General features: G+C 44.8%; 1 protein-coding gene across 2 annotated transcripts; it reads left to right on the plus strand.

Annotated features, from left to right (window-relative positions):
• Window positions 1-1,407: 1,407 nt before the first annotated feature.
• KLHL28 (kelch like family member 28) lies at window positions 1,408-17,243 on the plus strand. 2 transcript variants are annotated; one of them, XM_040333491.1, is made up of 5 exons: window positions 1,408-1,504; window positions 6,218-7,116; window positions 11,928-12,392; window positions 13,527-13,735; window positions 15,635-17,243. In XM_040333491.1, the coding sequence occupies exons 2-5, from the start codon at window positions 6,218-6,220 to the stop codon at window positions 15,796-15,798; spliced, it is 1,737 nt and encodes a 578-aa protein (XP_040189425.1). In that variant the 5' UTR covers window positions 1,408-1,504; the 3' UTR covers window positions 15,799-17,243. The 2 variants fall into 2 exon arrangements, with proteins under 2 accessions (XP_040189425.1, XP_040189424.1); XM_040333490.1 differs by lacking the exon at window positions 15,635-17,243 and adding an exon at window positions 15,024-15,274.
• Window positions 17,244-18,472: the final 1,229 nt, after the last annotated feature.

The following is an 18,472-nucleotide window of genomic DNA, read 5'->3' on the forward strand; positions in this document are numbered from 1 at the left end:
CATGGACCACCAACTTAAGAAGACTCTTCTCTATTGACCATCAACCTAAGAGGGCTCTTCTTTTTTGATCACCAACCCAACAGGGCTCTTCTCCATTGACCACCAACCTAAGAGAGCTCTTCTCCATTGACCATCAATCTAAGAGGGCTCTTCTCTATTGACCAGCAAAATAAGAGGGCTTGTCTCCATTGACCATCAACCTAAGAGGGATCTTCACCCTCGACCATCAATCTAAGAGGGCTATTCTCCATTGACCACCAAATTAAAGCAGCTCTTGACCATGGAGCACCAATTGAAGGCAGCTCTCCCCCATTGATCACCAACCTAAGAGGGCTCTTCTCCATTGACCACCAACCTAAGAGGGCTCTTCTCCATTGACCACCAATCTAAGAGGGCTCTTCTCCATTGACCACCAACCTAAGAGGGCTCTTCTCCATTGACCACCAACCTAAGAGGGTTCTTCTCCATTGAACACCAACCTAAGAGGGCTCTTCTCCATTGACCACCAACCTAAGAGGGTTCTTCTCCATTGAACACCAACCTAAGAGGGCTCTTCTCCATTGACCACCAACCTAAAAGGGCTCTTCTCCATTGAACACCATCCTAAGAGGGCTCTTCTCCATTGACCGCCAATCTAAGAGGGCTCTTCTCCATTGACCACCAACCTAAGAGGGTTCTTCTCCATTGAACACCAACCTAAGATGGCTCTTCTCTATGGGCCATCAACCTAAGAGGGCTCTTCTCTATGGGCCATCAATCTAAGGGGGCTCTTCTCTATTGACCACAAGTTTGAGGGGGCATTTCTCTGGTAAACCACCAATGTAAAGTGTCTCCTCTCCATTGATCACCAATCTAAGGGGGGTTTTCTAATTTTTCTCCACTGTGCATCAATTTGGGGGAGGGGGGGTCTTGCTTTTTGACCATGTCCACTATATTCCTCATACTTTTATTTATGAATAAAGCCATAGTATTGCCTTAACGTGGACATACACCACCAACTAAGACTAAAAATCACTTCTGGTTCTGCACTGCAGCACTTTTCCTATTGGATATCTCTCCTGACTTCCTGTCCTGGTGACAACACTGAGGGGAAATCTCCCAAACAGAGGCACAGGGGACAACCACCATTGCTTCTATTCTCCTCCTCCATGCAGATCTAGAAGAAAGAGTCCTGGACGGAGGAGGACTCGCACAGGACACTCTGGTAGGACTAGAAGTCCCAGCATGTCAGGAGGGGGAGACACGGGACACCCTGTCTACCTATCCCCCCCCCCCATTCCCTTCTCAGCCCGCTGCTATAGCAACCCGCAGGCTCCACCCTGTTGGGCGCAGCGCACGCCGGGATATGTAGTCGGCGGGGGAAAGCCGCTGGTGACACTACACCGCCCTCTATTGTGCTAGGCGGAGTCTCGTTGACCCGGAAGTGACGAATCTTCGCTGTGTTTGGGTTGTGACAAGGAGGAGGCCGCGATCGTGTCTATTCTGCTGTCTCCGGGTGACACAGGTATGAGGGGGGACCGGACTGAGACCGCGGAGGACAGAGAGACATGACGGGGGAGAGAGAAGAGTGACAAGGGGGATGGGGGATAGAGAGAGAAGAGGAACATGGGGGGTGACAGAGAGGAGTATGGGGGGGGGGTAAGAGAGGGAAGAATGTGTCTCTAGAGAAAACGGAGGGGGGAGGAGAGTCGCATTGGAGGGGAAGGGGGGCAGAGAGAGGGGAGGAGCATGGGGGTGAGAAGCGTGGGGGTGCGATGGGGGGGGGTGGGAGAGTAACATAGGATGGGGGGTGTGAGAGGTGAGTACCATGGGGTGAGAGAAAGGATGGTGGGTTAAGAGAGAGGATAGGAGCATTTAAGGGGTAAGGAGCATTTTACAGGGGGGAGAGGGAAGCATCGGAGGGGGGGAGCGAAGCATTGGGGGTGAGATAAAAGAAGATGGGTTCAGAGGGAGGAGAGGAGTGGTGGGGGGGGGGGGGTGAGAGAGAAGACAGGTATGGGGGGGAGAGAGGATCGTCATAGTTGGGAGAGGTGAGAGAGGATTGAGCGTGGTGGGGGGGGGGGGTGAGAGAGGATTGAGCGTGGGGGGGGGGGGGGGTGAGAGAGGATTGAGCGTGGCGGGGGGGGGGGGTGAGAGAGGAAAGATACATGGGGGGCGGTGAGGGAGGGAGGGGAGTGTTGGGGAGGGGGGCGGGGTGAGAGGGGAGAACAACGTGGTGGAGAGAGAGAGATTATGAGGAGAGGTACATTGGGGGGCGGGGGGTGAGAGAGAGGATAGGAGCATGGGGGGGGTGAGAGAGGAGAACAGCGTGGTGAAGAAAGAGAGATTATGAGGACGGGTACATGGGGGGGGGGGGGGGTGAGGGAGGGAGAGAGGGGAGTGTTGGGGGGGGGGGGGGGCGGGGTGAGAGGGGAGAAGAGCGTGGTGGAGAGAGAGATAATGACAGAGGAGAGGTACATGGGGGGGTGAGAGAGAGGATAGGAGCGTGGGAGTGAGAGAGGAGAGGTACATGGGGGGGTGGTGATGGAGGGGGGGGAGTGTGAGGCAAAATCTTGCATGGAGCTCCAGACCGAGGGGCGACTGGTTATTTTTTATGAATAATCTTTTCCCTGATCTCTTTGTTGCCCATATTGATGAGGTTTGAATGGAAGGAAGATTCTGTGGTCGGGTTTTTTATACATAACGAGTTGTTAGGAGAACCTTCTTCCATTGGCAGAACTAATCTGTGTACCACATGAGCACCTACTGTAGCCAGTCTGTGGAGACAGAATTATTGTTGGTTGGTAGGGAATCAAATACTTATTTTACTCACTGAAATGCAACTCCGTTTATAACATTTGTATAGTTTGTGTTTTTCTGGCTTTTTGTTGATATTCTGTCTCTATCATTTACAATACACCTATGATAACAATTATAGACCCCTCATTTCTTTGTAAGTGGGCAAACGTACACAATCCGCAGGAGATCAAATCATTATTTTCCCGACTGTAGGTGACTACAGGTTTGTACTCCGGAGATGGAAGGCATGCAAAAGATCGGGATCTGTGAAATCAGGGAGATCAGATTATACACCTCAGACAGGTGACCGAGGGGGAAGAGGTGGCAAAGAAATGTATGTGAAAATAGGACAAATCCTAGAGATGTGACTGGTGCCAGACTGCAGAGATTAGACGGGTGATAGTGATGTGGTTGAATGATGAGATGAGACAGATGGCTGTAGTAGAGATCTGACTGTACAAATATGACGGGATGTGGGATAGACATGTGACTGTAGAGATATGTGACAGCAGACTCTTGGGGAGACGAGTTGGGCAGTAGATGGTGGATAACAGAGATCAGCATGGCAGTATAGGACTGCTGACAGATGAATGATGCCATGGGTGATAGATGGCAAGCAATAGGCGATGGATGACTGACATAATTCAGACAGGCGATTAGTTGATGTGTGTTAGGAGTGATGAAAGTGATGGATGACGGGCATCATAAGGTAGACAAAGGTCAGATTCAATTATGGATTACGGGTGTGATAATTGAGACATAAGTGAGATGAATGATGGATGACAGGCATCATAAGGAAGACAGGTAAAAATGCTGACATAGGCATCTCCGTACATATAATAAAACCTATTGAAAGAAAAAAGGTAATAAGAGACATAGGGGAAATGAATGATGGATGACAGGTGTCATAAGGGACGTAGGTGAAATGAATGCATGATGGATGACAGGTGTCATAAGGGACGTAGGTGAAATGAATGAATGATGGATGACAGGTGTCATAATGGCCATAGGTGAAATGAATGATGGATGACAGGTGTCATAAGGGACGTAGGTGAAATGAATGAATGATGGATGACAGGTGTCATAAGAGACGTAGGTGAAATGAATGAATGATGGATGACAGGTGTCATAATGGCCATAGGTGAAATGAATGATGGATGACAGGTGTCATAAGGGACTTAGGTGAAATGAATGAATGATGGATGACAGGTGTCATTAGAGACGTAGGTGAAATGAATGATGGATGACAGGTGTCATAAGGGACGTAGGTGAAATGAATGCATGATGGATGACAGGTGTCATAATGGCCATAGGTGAAATGAATGATGGATGACAGGTGTCATAAGAGACGTAGGTGAAATGAATAAATGATGGATGACAGGTGTCATAAGAGACGTAGGTGAAATGAATGCATGATGGATGACAGGTATAAGGGACGTAGGTGAAATGAATGAATGATGGATGACAGGTGTCATAATGGCCATAGGTGAAATTAATGAATGATGGATGACAGGTATCATAAGGGACGTAGGTGAAATGAATGAATGATGGATGACAAGCGTCATAAATGAGACAGGAAATATTGAGATGTAGATGAGAAGAATGACAGATAATTGGACACAGATTAAACAAATGATGGGTGACAGGCTATGAAAAATGAGACCTAGGAGAGATGTGTGTACAGTGCCTTGCGAAAGTATTCGGCACCCTTGAACTTTGCGACCTTTTGCCACATTTCAGGCTTCAATCATAAAGATATAAAACTGTAATTTTTTTTGAAGAATCAACAAGTGGGACACAATCATGAAGTGGAATGAAATTTATTGGATATTTCAAACTTTTTTAACAAATAAAAAACTGTAAAATTGGGCGTGCAAAATTATTCAGCCCCTTTACTTTCAGTGCAGCAAACTCTCTCCAGAAGTTCAGTGAGGATCTCTGAATGATCCAATGTTGACCTAAATGACTAATGATGATAGAATCCACCTGTGTGTAATCAAGTCTCCGTATAAATGCACCTGCACTGTGATAGTCTCAGAGGTCCCTTTAAAGCGCAGAGAGCATCATGAAGAACAAGGAACACACCAGGCAGGTCCGAGATACTGTTGTGGAGAAGTTTAAAACCGGATTTGGATACAAAAAGATTTCCCATGCTTTAAACATCCCAAGGAGCACTGTGCCGACTTATCAGTAGATAAGCCGGCCTAACTCAGAATCTACGCCGACTTATGTTTAAGTGTATGCTCAAACAGAGATATGCTTAAACATATCTAAGATTGCAATATTTTGGATGGCCGCTAGGTGGCGCTTCCATTGCGGTCGGCGTAGAATATGTAAATGAGGAGATACGCCGATTCACGAACGTACGCCCGGCTGACGCAGTACTTTTACGCCGTTTACGTAAGAGATAGGTCGCGTAAAGTTAGAGCTAGGCCCTAGTGGAATAGTAATGTCAAGTATGGCCGCCGTTCCCGTGTCGAAATTCGAATTTTTTACGTCGTTTGCTTAAGTCGTCCATGAATCGGGATTTACGTTGTTTACGTCCATGTCGAAATCAATAGGCCCGTACGGCGTACTTAGCCGCAATGCTCACTGGGAAATGTAGGCGCCCGGCGCATGCGCAGTTCGCAATAAAACGTAAAAAACGTAAGGTCAAGCCCCGTTAACATAAAACACGCCCCCCTCAAACACATTTGAATTAAGCGCCGTATAGAGCCGTACCGACGTTCGGCTTCTTTCGGCTACTCGTGACGCGATGTATCCGACCGTCGGAAGCCTGTCAATCAAATAGGAACGCCCAGTCCCGAAGACCATACCCGGAAGCGGCGGAGAAGATCGCTCTCTAAAACGTTAAGTGCAGCTTCGATTTAAAAATAAACACCCGATTCCCCTTCACAAAATGAGCCTCAATCTAATGTTAAAAATAGTTTTTCGGGTGAACTCCCGCTTTAATTCTGATCTGAACCCTCTCGTCACATTGGGTTAGTTAGAAGCTTGGTAGATAGTTTTGTTCGGCTCTTGTGTTATATGTGCTGTATGAGAAAGTGACCTGTTGGTCTTGCCCCCGCGTGGGCTACAGCTGTTTGTGAAATTATAAATTTAATAAAAAAGATTTTTCCCAAAAAAAAAGTCAGTCAGCCAATCAGGGGAGAGAGGGGGAGGGGCCGGGTCAGGGCTCGTATATGAATGGACACACAAAGCTGTGACTCGACTCGGGTACCCCCATAGGAAGCTGCTGACTGTAGGGGCACTCGATAGGAGGGAGGGGCCAAAAGCAGCAAAGAGGGACCCGAGAAGAGGCTTCTTTGTGCAAAACCAACAGCACAGAGGAGGCAATAGAACATGTTTGTTATTTTTTATTTATTTTTTAAACTGAACTTTACAATCACTTTTAACCAGTGTTAAATGATGTATATGTTGTTTTTATTTGCCTTTTCAGATGGACCATTCCTCTCAGTCCTACATGCTTGCCAACATAACCCACTTGCACTCGGAACAGCTTCTGCAGGGCCTGAACCTCCTCCGCCAACACCACGAGCTCTGCGATATTGTCCTCCAGGTTGGCGATGTCAAGATACACGCCCATAAAGTGGTGCTCGCCAGCATCAGCCCCTATTTTAAAGCCATGTTTACAGGAAACCTTTCAGAGAAAGAGAATACGCAGGTAGAATTCCAGTGCGTCGACGAGGCCGCCCTTCAGGCCATCATAGAATACGCCTACACAGGTACAGTTTTCATCTCCCAGGAAACAGTGGAGTCTCTTCTTCCAGCGGCCAACCTGCTACAGATCAAGCTAGTGCTGAAGGAATGCTGTGCGTTCCTGGAGAGCCAGCTCGACGTGGGCAATTGCATTGGCATTTCGCGCTTTGCCGAGACTTACGGCTGCCACGAACTTTACCTAGCTGCCAACAAGTTCATTTGCCAGAACTTTGAGGACGTCTGTCAGACGGAAGAGTTTTTCGAGCTGACGAATTCGGAGTTGCACGAGATCGTTTCCAATGACTGTTTGAATGTTGTTAGTGAGGAGAGTGTGTTTTATGCGCTAGAGGCCTGGATCAAGTATGACGTGCAGGAGAGGCAGAAGTTCCTCTCCCAATTGTTGCACTGTGTCCGACTGCCTTTGCTGAGTGTCAAATTTCTCACCAGGCTGTATGAAGCTAATCACCTTATACGCGATGATCACACCTGTAAACATTTACTCAACGAAGCTCTGAAATACCATTTTATGCCTGAACATAGACTGTCCCATCAGACGGTGCTAAAGACTCAGCCTCGCTGCGCTCCCAAAGTGCTTTGCGCGGTGGGAGGGAAAGCTGGACTGTTTACGTGTCTGGAGAGGTATGTTGATGTAGAAATGTAAGGGTCTTCCATGCATAGGCAGGTGACCCATCGAGTATGTGCCTAGCGCAAAACCCATTTTCCGCTTTTAAAGAGAACCTGTCACTTTGCTTGTTTAGAACAATGTAAGAGGTTCTCTTTATAGCCCACCTTCTCTGATACTAAAGCCTGGTACACACTAGCGTTATTTTTTCATTCAGCCCCCCAAAAAAAAAACAAAAAAACGGAGGAGCCACTGTACTACCTATCCAGGGTTAGTACGGCGATCTCTCCTGTTGAGCTTAGGGATTGACCAATATCATTTTTTTTCTGTGCCGATACGATACCGATATTTCAGCCACCTCTCGGGCCGATAGCTGAGATTGTTTGCCGATATTTTATACATTTAAAAAATATATTTTTTACACGTTTGTTTTTTTTTATCAATATAGAATGATAATATGCGTTGAAAATTAACTCCGGTGATGTGAGAACCTTAATGCAACAGTAAAATGGTAATGCAATAGTGCTCAAGACCAACCATAACCAAAAAATAGTAGTTCAAATCCACTAGCTAAGTGTGTAACCAATTACCACACCAACTGTGTGGAAAAGAGACACAATACTGATGTTTAAGTCTTGAACGGTGTTTGAGTGGGATCAGCCTCCCAAGCTTCAGATAGCTGCCTCACTTCCAGGTATACGATCTGTCACTCTGGCACAGCTCATGCAAAGACAAGGAGAGACAACCTCATAGCGCAATTAAACAGATCAAAGGAGCAAATGATAAGCTGCTGATTAGTGTGCACTCACGAATCCCCTAGACACATCGGGCATCAATACACCTCCTTTAGCTGCTCAGATTCGATGCTCTCCTCATTCGGATGTGCGATCCCTTGTATAGCTCCTCCCCCACGCGTTACGTCACTCTATCCCCTCCCGCCGCTTGTAATACCAGTCGGCCAGCTGCTGAGCCCCATCAGTTGTTGTTGCAATAAATGTTGTTTAGTGACCCTCTACTCTAAATGGTTAAATAAACAGATTGTGGACCACATCCCTGATACATAGAGTAAAGCATGAATTCCTCAGATTGGACTACAGACAGTTTAGTAGTAAAAAGTATTCAAATTGATTGCACATTGGTAGCATATAGCAACATGAAAATGGGCATTAACTCAACAAACACAAATGTTGCGAGAAGAAATGGAAAACGGCTGCAAGGAAAGCCCAGAGATTGTCAGACAGAATGTTCAACGCATTTCGAAAAAACTAAATGCAGATCTTCAGGGACAGGGGGCTTGTGAGTTCCGATCTGTAGCTTATATGTATGGTAACAGAATGTATATCATTCGGGATATACAGTGACGCACAATATGCATAGAACATATACATATATTCTATAAAACACAACTGAGCATACTGACCCCAAATATTGATGCTCCACCCATAAAGGCGGAAAACGTAACTCAAAAATGAAAAGAAATCTATGTCCGTCGGAGCAGCGCACAGGCAGCAGAACATGGGGATGACATCAGCCAGAAGTCTGTATAAAGTAGAATAGTCTTATTGCATGAATTGGTGGTATAGCTCTATAGATAGAATAGCCAATTCATTCAGATAAAAACTCCAATGGATAGACATTGGAGAACCAACAAACTTCAGCTCATACCTAAATTGACAATGGCTATGGAGGAGAAGAAGAATAATATTTTCCCCTAGACACAAGTCCGGTTGGTGGCAAGTGGGGTCTATATCATAAATTCGACCATCCAGAACATCATAGGTTGAAAACCCATGAGACTTTAGATCTCCTTTTAAAGGGGTTGTAAAGCCTCAGTGTTTTTTATCTTCATGCATTCAAGTAAAAAAACCTGTGCTGCAGCCCCCCCCCCCCCTCCTTTTTTTTTTCTTACCCGAGCCAAATCCGATCCAGCTGCTGTCAATCAAATCCAGTGACACAGGAGCATGAGATTCTGCACGGTGACTTGGGAGTGAGCCGCACAGGTGCCCAATAAAGAGGAGGGCCCTGGAGCGCCGACGGGGCACCCCAGAGGAAGAGGATCAGGGCTGCTCTGTGCAAAGCAGGGCAGGTAAGTATGACATGTTTGTTTTTTATATAAAAAAAAAAAAAAAAAAAAAAAGAGGGTTTACATCCCATTTTTAAAAGTTCCACAGATTTGTATGGTGGACATAGCTCTTGAGTTAGTCCAGACCCCTTTTAAAAATGGTGGAGAACCACTATTCATAGTAAAATCAGAAATCAAACCCTCCGTTTTAGATTGTATATGGGGTCATGGGGCTCCCAAGGGTGCTCAGAAGATGATTTTGAACAAGCATAGAAGGGGAATGTTTTAATGGGAACACATGTTCTTGTCACTGTGGTCCAAGTAGGAATTCCCTTCATTTTTGGAGAGATTTGCTCTCATTTCCTGTTGTATTTACAGGACAGAGTGTGACGGGAAATGGATATCTAAAATGTCACCCTCGTGGACTGGCGAAAAATTATGGTACTTGGGCTAGAATTATTTCTCCCGCTCGAACGATCGTTAGTGATATCTCACGTGTGGTTTGAACACAGTTTACAATTGCGGGCGTGACTTGCGTCTTCGTTCACTAATGCGCATGAGCTTGGCTGTCTGGGGCACGTTAAAAAAATGATTGAGATATATATATATATATATATATATATATATATATATATATATATATATATATAGATATAGATATATATATATATATATATATATATATATATATATATATATATATATATATATATATATATATATATATATATATATATATATATATATATATATATATATATATATATATATATAAAAATTTTATTTTTATTTTTACACTGTCCCTTAAATTTTTTAATTACTTTTATTGCTTTTAGAGGGAATGTAAACATCCCTTGTGACAGTAATAGGTGATGACTGGTACTCTTTATGGAGGAATAGGGGGTCTAGAAGTCACCAAATCCCTCTTTTGCACTTAAAAGCATTCAAAATGCCAAGTCTAGCAGTTTTTTTTTTTTTTTTTTTTTTTTTTAATGCTGTAATTTTTGTAAATTTTTTGGCCCCTTTAAGTCTTCTGTAAACTGGAAGTGATGTCCTGACATCGCTTCCGGGTTCCTAGATCCGATCGAAGCCGATATCCGGCTTTGTATGTGTCTCCAGCCAGCTGGCAGACGTGCAGGCTGGTCGCTCAGGCCTCCTGGTGGGATGGGCAAGCCGTAGAGGGCAACGTGAGTTGGGGGAAGAGGGGTGTAAGATGTTCCCCCTCCCACTGCTTGTGATAAAAGCCAAGCAGCTTTTAGCCTCATTGGTTGTTATAAGAAAGGCAACCATCCGCTCTAAAAACAGTATCGGGGTGATGCCTGCAGCTGACCACCTCAAGCCGAGGCCACATATTTTGTGTTGCGTCGCCGTAAAGAGGTTAAGGTCCAAGTTCACCTTTGTTTTTTTCTAAATTCCAGCTCCCCTATGTACCAATATAGAATTAATGTACTTGTTTTTCCAGCTGTTTAAAAACACTGCTTGATTACTTCTGCCTTACTTCCTGGTCAGACTTTAGGTCATGACACAGGAAGGAGTTGACCAGCTGAGGCTGGATGATGCAGGGTGTGTGCTAATGAGCTGGTCAACTTTTTCCTGTGTCATGAGCTAAAGTCTGACCAGGAAGTAGGGCAGAAGTAATAAAGCAGTGGGGTGGATTCAAGAAGCAAATTGCACCTGTGTAACCATAGTTACACAGCGCAATTGCTTACTTGCCCCGGCGTAACGAATGCTCCTGATTCAGGAACCTCGTTACGCCGACTGCAGCCTAAGATATGCGCGGCATAAGGCTCTTATGCCCGCATATCTTAGGCTGCATTCTTGCGATGGCCGCTAGGTGGCGTTCCCGTTGTGCTCAGCGTATAGTATGCAAATTGCATACTAACGCCGATTCACATCGTTACGCGTGCCCTGCGTACGCAGTTTACGTCGTTTCTGTACGGCGGTTTTCGCGTAAGGCTGCCCCTGCTATTAGCAGGGGCAGCCAATGTTGCGTATACCCGTCGTTCCCGCGTCGCGAAATTTCAAATTTACGTAGTTTGCGTAAGTGATTCGTGAATGGCGCTGGACGCCATTCACGTTCACTTTGAAGCAAATGACGTCCTTGCGACGTCATTTGCCGCAATGCACGTCAGGAAAGTTTCCCGACGGAGCATGCGCTCTACGATCGGTGCGGGAACGCGCCTAATTTAAATGATTCCCGCCCCCTACGGGATCATTTAAATTGCGCGCGCTTACGCCGGGCATTTTGCCGGCGCGCCCACGCAATTTACGGAGCTACTGCTCCGTGAATCAAGGGCAGCCCAGTAAATTTGCGGGGGCGCAGGGCAAAAACGTTGCCCTGCGCCAACGTAAAAAAAGCGCAAATCTACCTGAATCCAGCCCAGTGTGTTTAAACCTCCTATAAAGAGAGAGTGAGGTAAGCCTGTGTAGAATATATAGAAAGCTGTTTTAATTTAGCAAAATAAGTGCATTAATGCTATATTGGTACGTAGGGGAGCTGGAATTTGGAGAGGAAAAAAAAGGTGAACTTACCCTTTAAATGTGTGATGGTATAAAGACTGGGAAAGGGTCTGGAATGGGAAAAGTCTGCCAACTTTCCTGCATTGCTCAGTCCATCACAGGGGGTGTGCCAACAGGAGAACAGTAGGCAGAGTGATGATGTCTCTAATCCCAGCTGTTATTCTGGAATTTAGTTTTTCTAAATGGTGTTAACAGACGTGTAACTTGCAATGCTTAATTCGGTTGTCCCTTTCTTCTTCTTTCCAGCATGGAGATGTATTTCCCCCAGGACGACTCTTGGATAGGCCTGGCGCCTCTCTCAACGCCTCGTTATGAGTTTGGACTATGCACCCTGGACCAGAAAGTGTATGTTGTCGGGGGCATCGCCACTTCTGCGGGGGGCATTGTCACTCACATGCGCCAGAGCATCAGTATGAGGAAGCACGAGAGCTCTGTGGAGTGCTGGGACCCGGTCACCAACACGTGGACATCTTTGGGGAGGATGAATGAGTGTCGCAGCACCCTGGGCACTGTCGTTTTAGCAGGAGAACTTTATGCCTTAGGAGGATATAATGGACAGTCATGCTTGCAGTCAGTGGAAAAATATATCCCGAAAGCAAAGGAGTGGCAGCCGGTCGCTCCAATGATTAAGACAAGGAGCTGCTTTGCAGGCGCTGTACTGGATGGCATGATCTACGCTATCGGTGGTTATGGCCCGGCTCATATGAACAGGTACAATGTGTTTATTGTTGAGGAGCTTTCTGTTTATCCCATGTAACATTTACATCCTCATGATAGTAATTGGCAAGGGATTTAATTAGCTATCTTTATCACTACACATGCATGGTTGTTAGGGGAACAATTCTCAGCATTCAGAGTCCTGGAAGAGCAACGCACGAGTATCAACACACTTGTGTCTAATATTTAGGTGTGTATATATATATACACATATATATGCAAAATCACCTTCCCCCTTTTTTTTTTTTTTTAAGGTTATTAACCGATTAATCAAAACAATAATCGACCAACTAATCGATTATGAAAATAATCGTTAGTTGCAGAGAGATAATTAGAGATATATATATATATATATATATCTCTAACTCTCTATCTGCAACTATCTCTCTATCTAATTATCTCTCTGCAACTAACGATTATTTTCATCGATTAGTTGGTCGATTTATTATGGAAAAGAGTACCGCTCCAAGCCCTGCGACCTATGCTGTGCTCCCGCCCTGTAGTACTGACAGGTGCAGACTCTGCGCTGATCCGTGGAAAAAAGAAATGTTCCTGGACTGCCGCACTCTGATAGGCGATTTATTGAAACAAAATGAACAAAGGATAAAATCCAAAGCTGCATAACATCCAAAAATGCATGCAGCACTGCAATCAATGGTAGAAAGTGGACATAGGGGACAAAAAAGCTAACGTGTTTCACATCATGGATAGAATGCATTAAGGTGAAAAAACACGAAGCTTTACAACCCCTTAATGCTACTTGCTGGTTATTTTTGTAACGTCCAGTGTTCGTGAGGCCCAACTCTGACTAATTTGTATTTCACCTGCCACAGGCTGACAAATATGAATATAGTCCTATCTTCTTTTTTGTTAACTTTTTAATACTGTAATTGTATAGCAGTATTAAACCTAGGCACACTGTCAGCTACAATAAAAAATAACTATTTTTTATTTTATTTTTTCCTCGGAATTAAGCCTTAGCGCGTTAGAGGGGCAAGATCATATGCTCAAAATCACATAGACTGGTTCATTATTAGTGGGGGCAGCAGCTATGAGGAAGCACGAGTACGTTTTACCTTTTGCTGTTTTATTATTAAGCCACTGACTGGTTTTTATTTTTTAATGTAGTGTGGAACGTTATGATCCTGCTAAGGACTCGTGGGAAATGGTGGCGCCTATGGCAGATAAAAGAATTAATTTTGGAGTGAGCGTAATGTTGGGATTTATCTTTGTGGTGGGGGGACACAACGGGGTGTCTCACTTGTCCAGCATCGAGCGTTATGACCCTCACCAAAACCAGTGGACGGTGTGTAGACCCATGACGGAACCCAGAACAGGTGAGGAAAAAGAAAGTGAAATATAGGATTATATCCTATCAATTATTCACAATCCAGCTCTGCATTGTTTTGAATGTTTCATTAGTTGTCTTCATAAATAATTTACTTGTTTGTGAAAACCTAGCACATACTTCAGGTCCTATGGGGATATATAATAGTTACATGAGCTTACACAAGAGGCACGAGGTAGAGCCAGGATACGAATTCTGCTTGTTTTCAGGTATGGGCACCCTGCTTCAATGAACCATAGCCAATTAGGATTCGGCCATCAATGCCCTGAAATATGTTTAGATGGGAGTGAACTGGATTGGTTTTAAATAACTCCTTCAATACCAAAGGATATTCATGACTGAAGCAAAACATAGCCAGAGAGATGAATTGCTAATAAACCTTCTGCAATGAGGCTGTGCGATACATAATTCTGTTTAATCGCACAAATAAGAGATCTGAGAAACCGTTCTAATGGCTTCCATGATCTCCATGTAACTACAGATGATGTTGGATTCATAGTCTATGGTAGGAGTGTTTTTTTCATTCTAGGAGAATGCTCGTAATCCAAAGCACTCTCATATCAAAGTGAGTAGAATAAAATAATTTGTTCCGCATTGACTTCTATGGCATGCAATACCGCATGTGGCCAGAGGTGGGGGGGGGGGTGGGTTAGAGAGCCTCAGAAATACTCGGGGACAGCTCGGCTATTTTCGCCGCTAGGTGTCGCCGACGTCGTTTTCCTGATCGAGTATGCAAAATACGCGAATTCCCGAACGTACGCCTGACCGAAGCAGTCAAGTTACAACGTTTACGTAAGATTTGCGACGCGTAAAGTTGCCCCTGCTATATGAGGCGCAGCCAATGTTAAGTATGCCGTCGTTCCCGCGTCGAAATTTAAAAATGTACGTCGTTCGCGTAAGTCGTCTGTGAATAGGGTTGGACGCCATTTACGTTCACGTCGAAACCAATGACGTTCTTGCGACTTCATTTAGCGCAATGCACGTCGGGGAAATTTTAGGGACGGCGCATGCGCAGTACGTTCGGCGCGGGAACGCGCCTAATTTAAATGATCCACGCCCCCTACCCGGATCATTTGAATTAGGCGGGGTTGCGCCGGGGGGATTTACGCTACGCCGCAACTCTACAGGCAAGTGCTTTGTGAATCAAGCACTTGCCCGTAAAACTTGCGGCGGCGTTACGTAAATCAGATACGTTACGCCCGCCGAGTTTTACGCCGGCATACAAGAATCTGGCCCTTTATTTACAAGCTGTTTGCGTTCTGTTCTTTTCCGTACAGGTGTCGGCGCAGCAGCGATTGATAACTACCTCTATGTGGTCGGTGGTTACTGTAAAAATGCTCTAACTCTGATAAAAGCTAAAAAAAATGGCTATTTGATGTTTATAAGCTTTTGTGGAAGTATAGTTTTGCTGAAAAATGCTACAACAAGAACGCCGCAAAACTCATTCTACAGCCACAGCTTTCGACACCTGACGCTACTGGTTGTTTGTTTTTGTAACATACAGTGTGCATGAGGCCTAACGCTGACTAATTTGTATTTCACCTGCTACAAGCTGACAAATATGAATATAGTCCTAGCCACCGGCTTTTTTTTTTTTTTTTTTTTTTTTTTTTTTTTAAATACTGTAATTGTATAGAAGTTGCAGTATTAATCATAGGCACATTGTCATCTACAATAAATAAATAAAAAAATAATTTTTTTGTTTTATGATTTTCTAACAAGAAAAACACAGATTTTTTTCATATACAAGAGAAGTGTCAGGTTTGGCCCAGTAGGCAAGTGGTTAATTAGGCAAAACATTTTAAATGTTAGTTTCTCGTATAGAACAGAAAAAGGTCCCTATACATTTTATTTACAAGCTGTTTGCGTTCTGTTCTTTTCCGTACAGGTGTCGGCGCAGCAGTGATTGACAACTACCTCTACGTGGTCGGTGGTCACTCAGGTGCGACCTATCTCAACACAGTACAGAAATACGACCCTATCTCAGACACATGGTCGGATTCAGCCGGCATGGCGTACTCCCGGTGTAACTTTGGTCTGACGGCCCTTTGATGAACATCGGCACATTGTGTAATATTATATCCCTGCATGAATGGATTTCCGAGGCCTCATCTCCTTGATACCGAACCGTGAAGACATGGAGATTCAGTACAGCTCTCCTGTCGGGGCGAAAGCTTTCAACAGCTTCAAAAACACGGTCACTCTTCTGTAGCCGGTTATTCCTAACTTGCTTGACTGACTATTCCGAATGGTAGTATGCTGGAAAAGATCGAAGATCATAGTTATTACAGGCGTAGTATGTGACAGTGTTTGCCAAAGCTTGGGACGTATATTAGCGGGTGGTACACATCCACACCGTGGTGGCACACTGCATTTTGGAGTTAGAACTAGGACAGAGCAGGGCCCTTAAAAGAAGACACTTTCTGTCCATGGTTTAAATCGGCATGCTGCCTCTAGTGCCCAGCAGTCGTCGTGGTGAGAGACCGAGCTCCGCTCCTGCCAAGCACTGGAGAAAGCATGGAGATTTTAAAAGGAAATTTCTGGCTGACGACAAGTTTGTTATCAAGCAATACAAAAGTGCCAGAACTGTCGCTGTAGTAATAATAATAATATGTAATGTTAACTAAACTATGCTATAATACGATAGAGGACATGTTACTCACCAGGGGGTCTGTCTGTATTGTTGTCTGCAGCTTTGGATCCTTCACAAGCTGTATCATTCATATGCCTCATGGCTCTTCTGTCTGTTATCATGCTATTTACTACAGTAGGGATGTCCAACTCCAGCCCTTAAAGGCCGTATACAGGCCAATGTGTTGGAATAGACGGAGTTAATTTGAACCATACCTTTAGCGATTCACCGCTGTCAATGGGAAAATGCTCTAAGAATGCGCAAACATCTCAGACCTTTTGGACTGGAGTTGGACACCCCTGTTCTGAAGCTATAGGTCAATGCCATTGATAACATTACTCTACTTTTGGATATCGCAGACCAGTAGCTAGGGTTGGGTTGGGGGCACAAATATCTGAACAGCCTTTTATCTGTGACGTGTCCCGTTCAAGCCGCCAGACCTCTACTTGCAGAAGAAACAAGAAAAAAAAAAAGATGGAAAGGGACATATGAGTGGTAACATGAAATCCTAATTCCTGCATGAATTGTTGCCTTTATTTTTTACTTAATACGTTTAAGATATAATCAGATCGTCTTTAGGTAAGGTTTAAAAAAAAAAAAAAAAAAACTTTAAACCATGGACCGGAAATGTCCACTTCAGTGGCCATTTTATGGGTGAACATGGTAAGTATAGCAACATGCATGTGGGTTTCAGGGGTACAGGTGCGAGAAGTAGCTGTCGCCTTGTTGGTTACCACAGTCGCCACCCAATGTGGCAATCGTGGTCGCCAACTGACTATTGAAACCCTAATATATTGTATGGGAACAGTCACTGCATACTGCCAATCCTGAGATGTAAGTTTACATAAAGAGCTATAGTCGCATCTATTTGTCTCTCATTGTCTTTTTGTCTTTTATGCATTTTATTAAAAAAACTGTTCTGGGATAATCATTGTTCACAACCAAACCGATTTAAATGTGTTTTACCCAATAGAGGATAAAAAAAACAATATCTGGTCCTAAAATCGTGCTTGGCAGTACCTAGTGCCACAGGGGGTATGCCTTGCCCGCATGAAGATTGACACATGGGACGAATGTTGGACGGCATCGGCTGGTTCAAAAGAAGCCAGCCTACATTCGACCCGTGTGTACTACAGCCAATCCGACAGAAGCTGGACGTTTAACTGGCTTCTGTTGAAGGGGCGTGACCGATAAATGTCTGCTGACCGACTTCTAATTATCGCTCTCAGCCAATGGCTAAGAGCGCTGATCGGTGTGTTCTGGCACACAGGGGGGCATCCTAATAGAACAGCAGGGGAGATTGTTGTACTGACTACTTATGTGGCCCCCAGGCAATAGGAGATTATGTGGCCCCCAGGCAATAGGAGATTATGTGGACCCCGGGCAATAGGAGATTATGTGGACCCCGGGCAATAGGAGATTATGGGGCCACACAGTATACACACATACAGTATACATACACAATATACACACTGAAAGGGTACTGGAGAGGCGGGGCAGCTATAATCTTGATCTTTTTTTTTTTTTAAAAAACAGACTTTTACATACTGTCCCTGGCTTTACTGAGGCTGGCAACCCTGATGGGCCCCTAGTGGCATGGGGGCCCTCGGGCAGTGCCTGAGAGCCTGAATGGTCGGTCTGCCCCTGCTGACACCAGCTAGTTAGTACATCATCTCTGACCTGAGCTGTCAGGTTTTTTTTTTTTTCGTTCAGCCCGCTTAGTTAAATGGGGGGGGAAAAAACTAGCAGTGTGTGCCAGGCATTAGTTGCAGTCACACCTTTGCATTTTAATGTGATGCTTTACAAAATAAAATGCATCTTGCTGCATGCTTAAAGTGGAGGTTCACCCGGAAATGTAAATTTTTAACATTAGATTGAGGCTCATTTTGTCTAGGGGAATCGGCTATTTTTTTTAAAAAACCAAGCAGTACTTACCATTTTAGAGAGCGATCTTCTCCGCCGCTTCCGGGTATGGGCTGCGGGACTGGGCGTTCCTATTTGATTGACAGGCTTCCGACGGTCGCATCTATCGCGTCACGATTTTCCGAAAGTAGCCAAACGTCGGTGCGCAGGCGCCGTATAGAGCCACACCGA

Source organism: Rana temporaria, chromosome 13 (genome assembly GCF_905171775.1).
Source record: "Rana temporaria chromosome 13, aRanTem1.1, whole genome shotgun sequence".
In the NCBI taxonomy this organism is placed as follows: Eukaryota; Metazoa; Chordata; class Amphibia; order Anura; family Ranidae; genus Rana; species Rana temporaria.

What these genes read in the sequence shown, in the direction of transcription:
- KLHL28 (XM_040333490.1), top strand. Translation starts at nt 6,218, where the DNA reads ATGGACCATTCCTCTCAGTCCTACATGCTTGCCAACATAACCCACTTG. An exon ending in GGCCCGGCTCATATGAACAG is followed by an intron (nt 12,393 to 13,526) that starts GTACAATGTGTT and finishes TTTTTAATGTAG; the next exon opens with TGTGGAACGTTATGATCCTG. An exon ending in CATGACGGAACCCAGAACAG is followed by an intron (nt 13,736 to 15,023) that starts GTGAGGAAAAAG and finishes TTTTCCGTACAG; the next exon opens with GTGTCGGCGCAGCAGCGATT.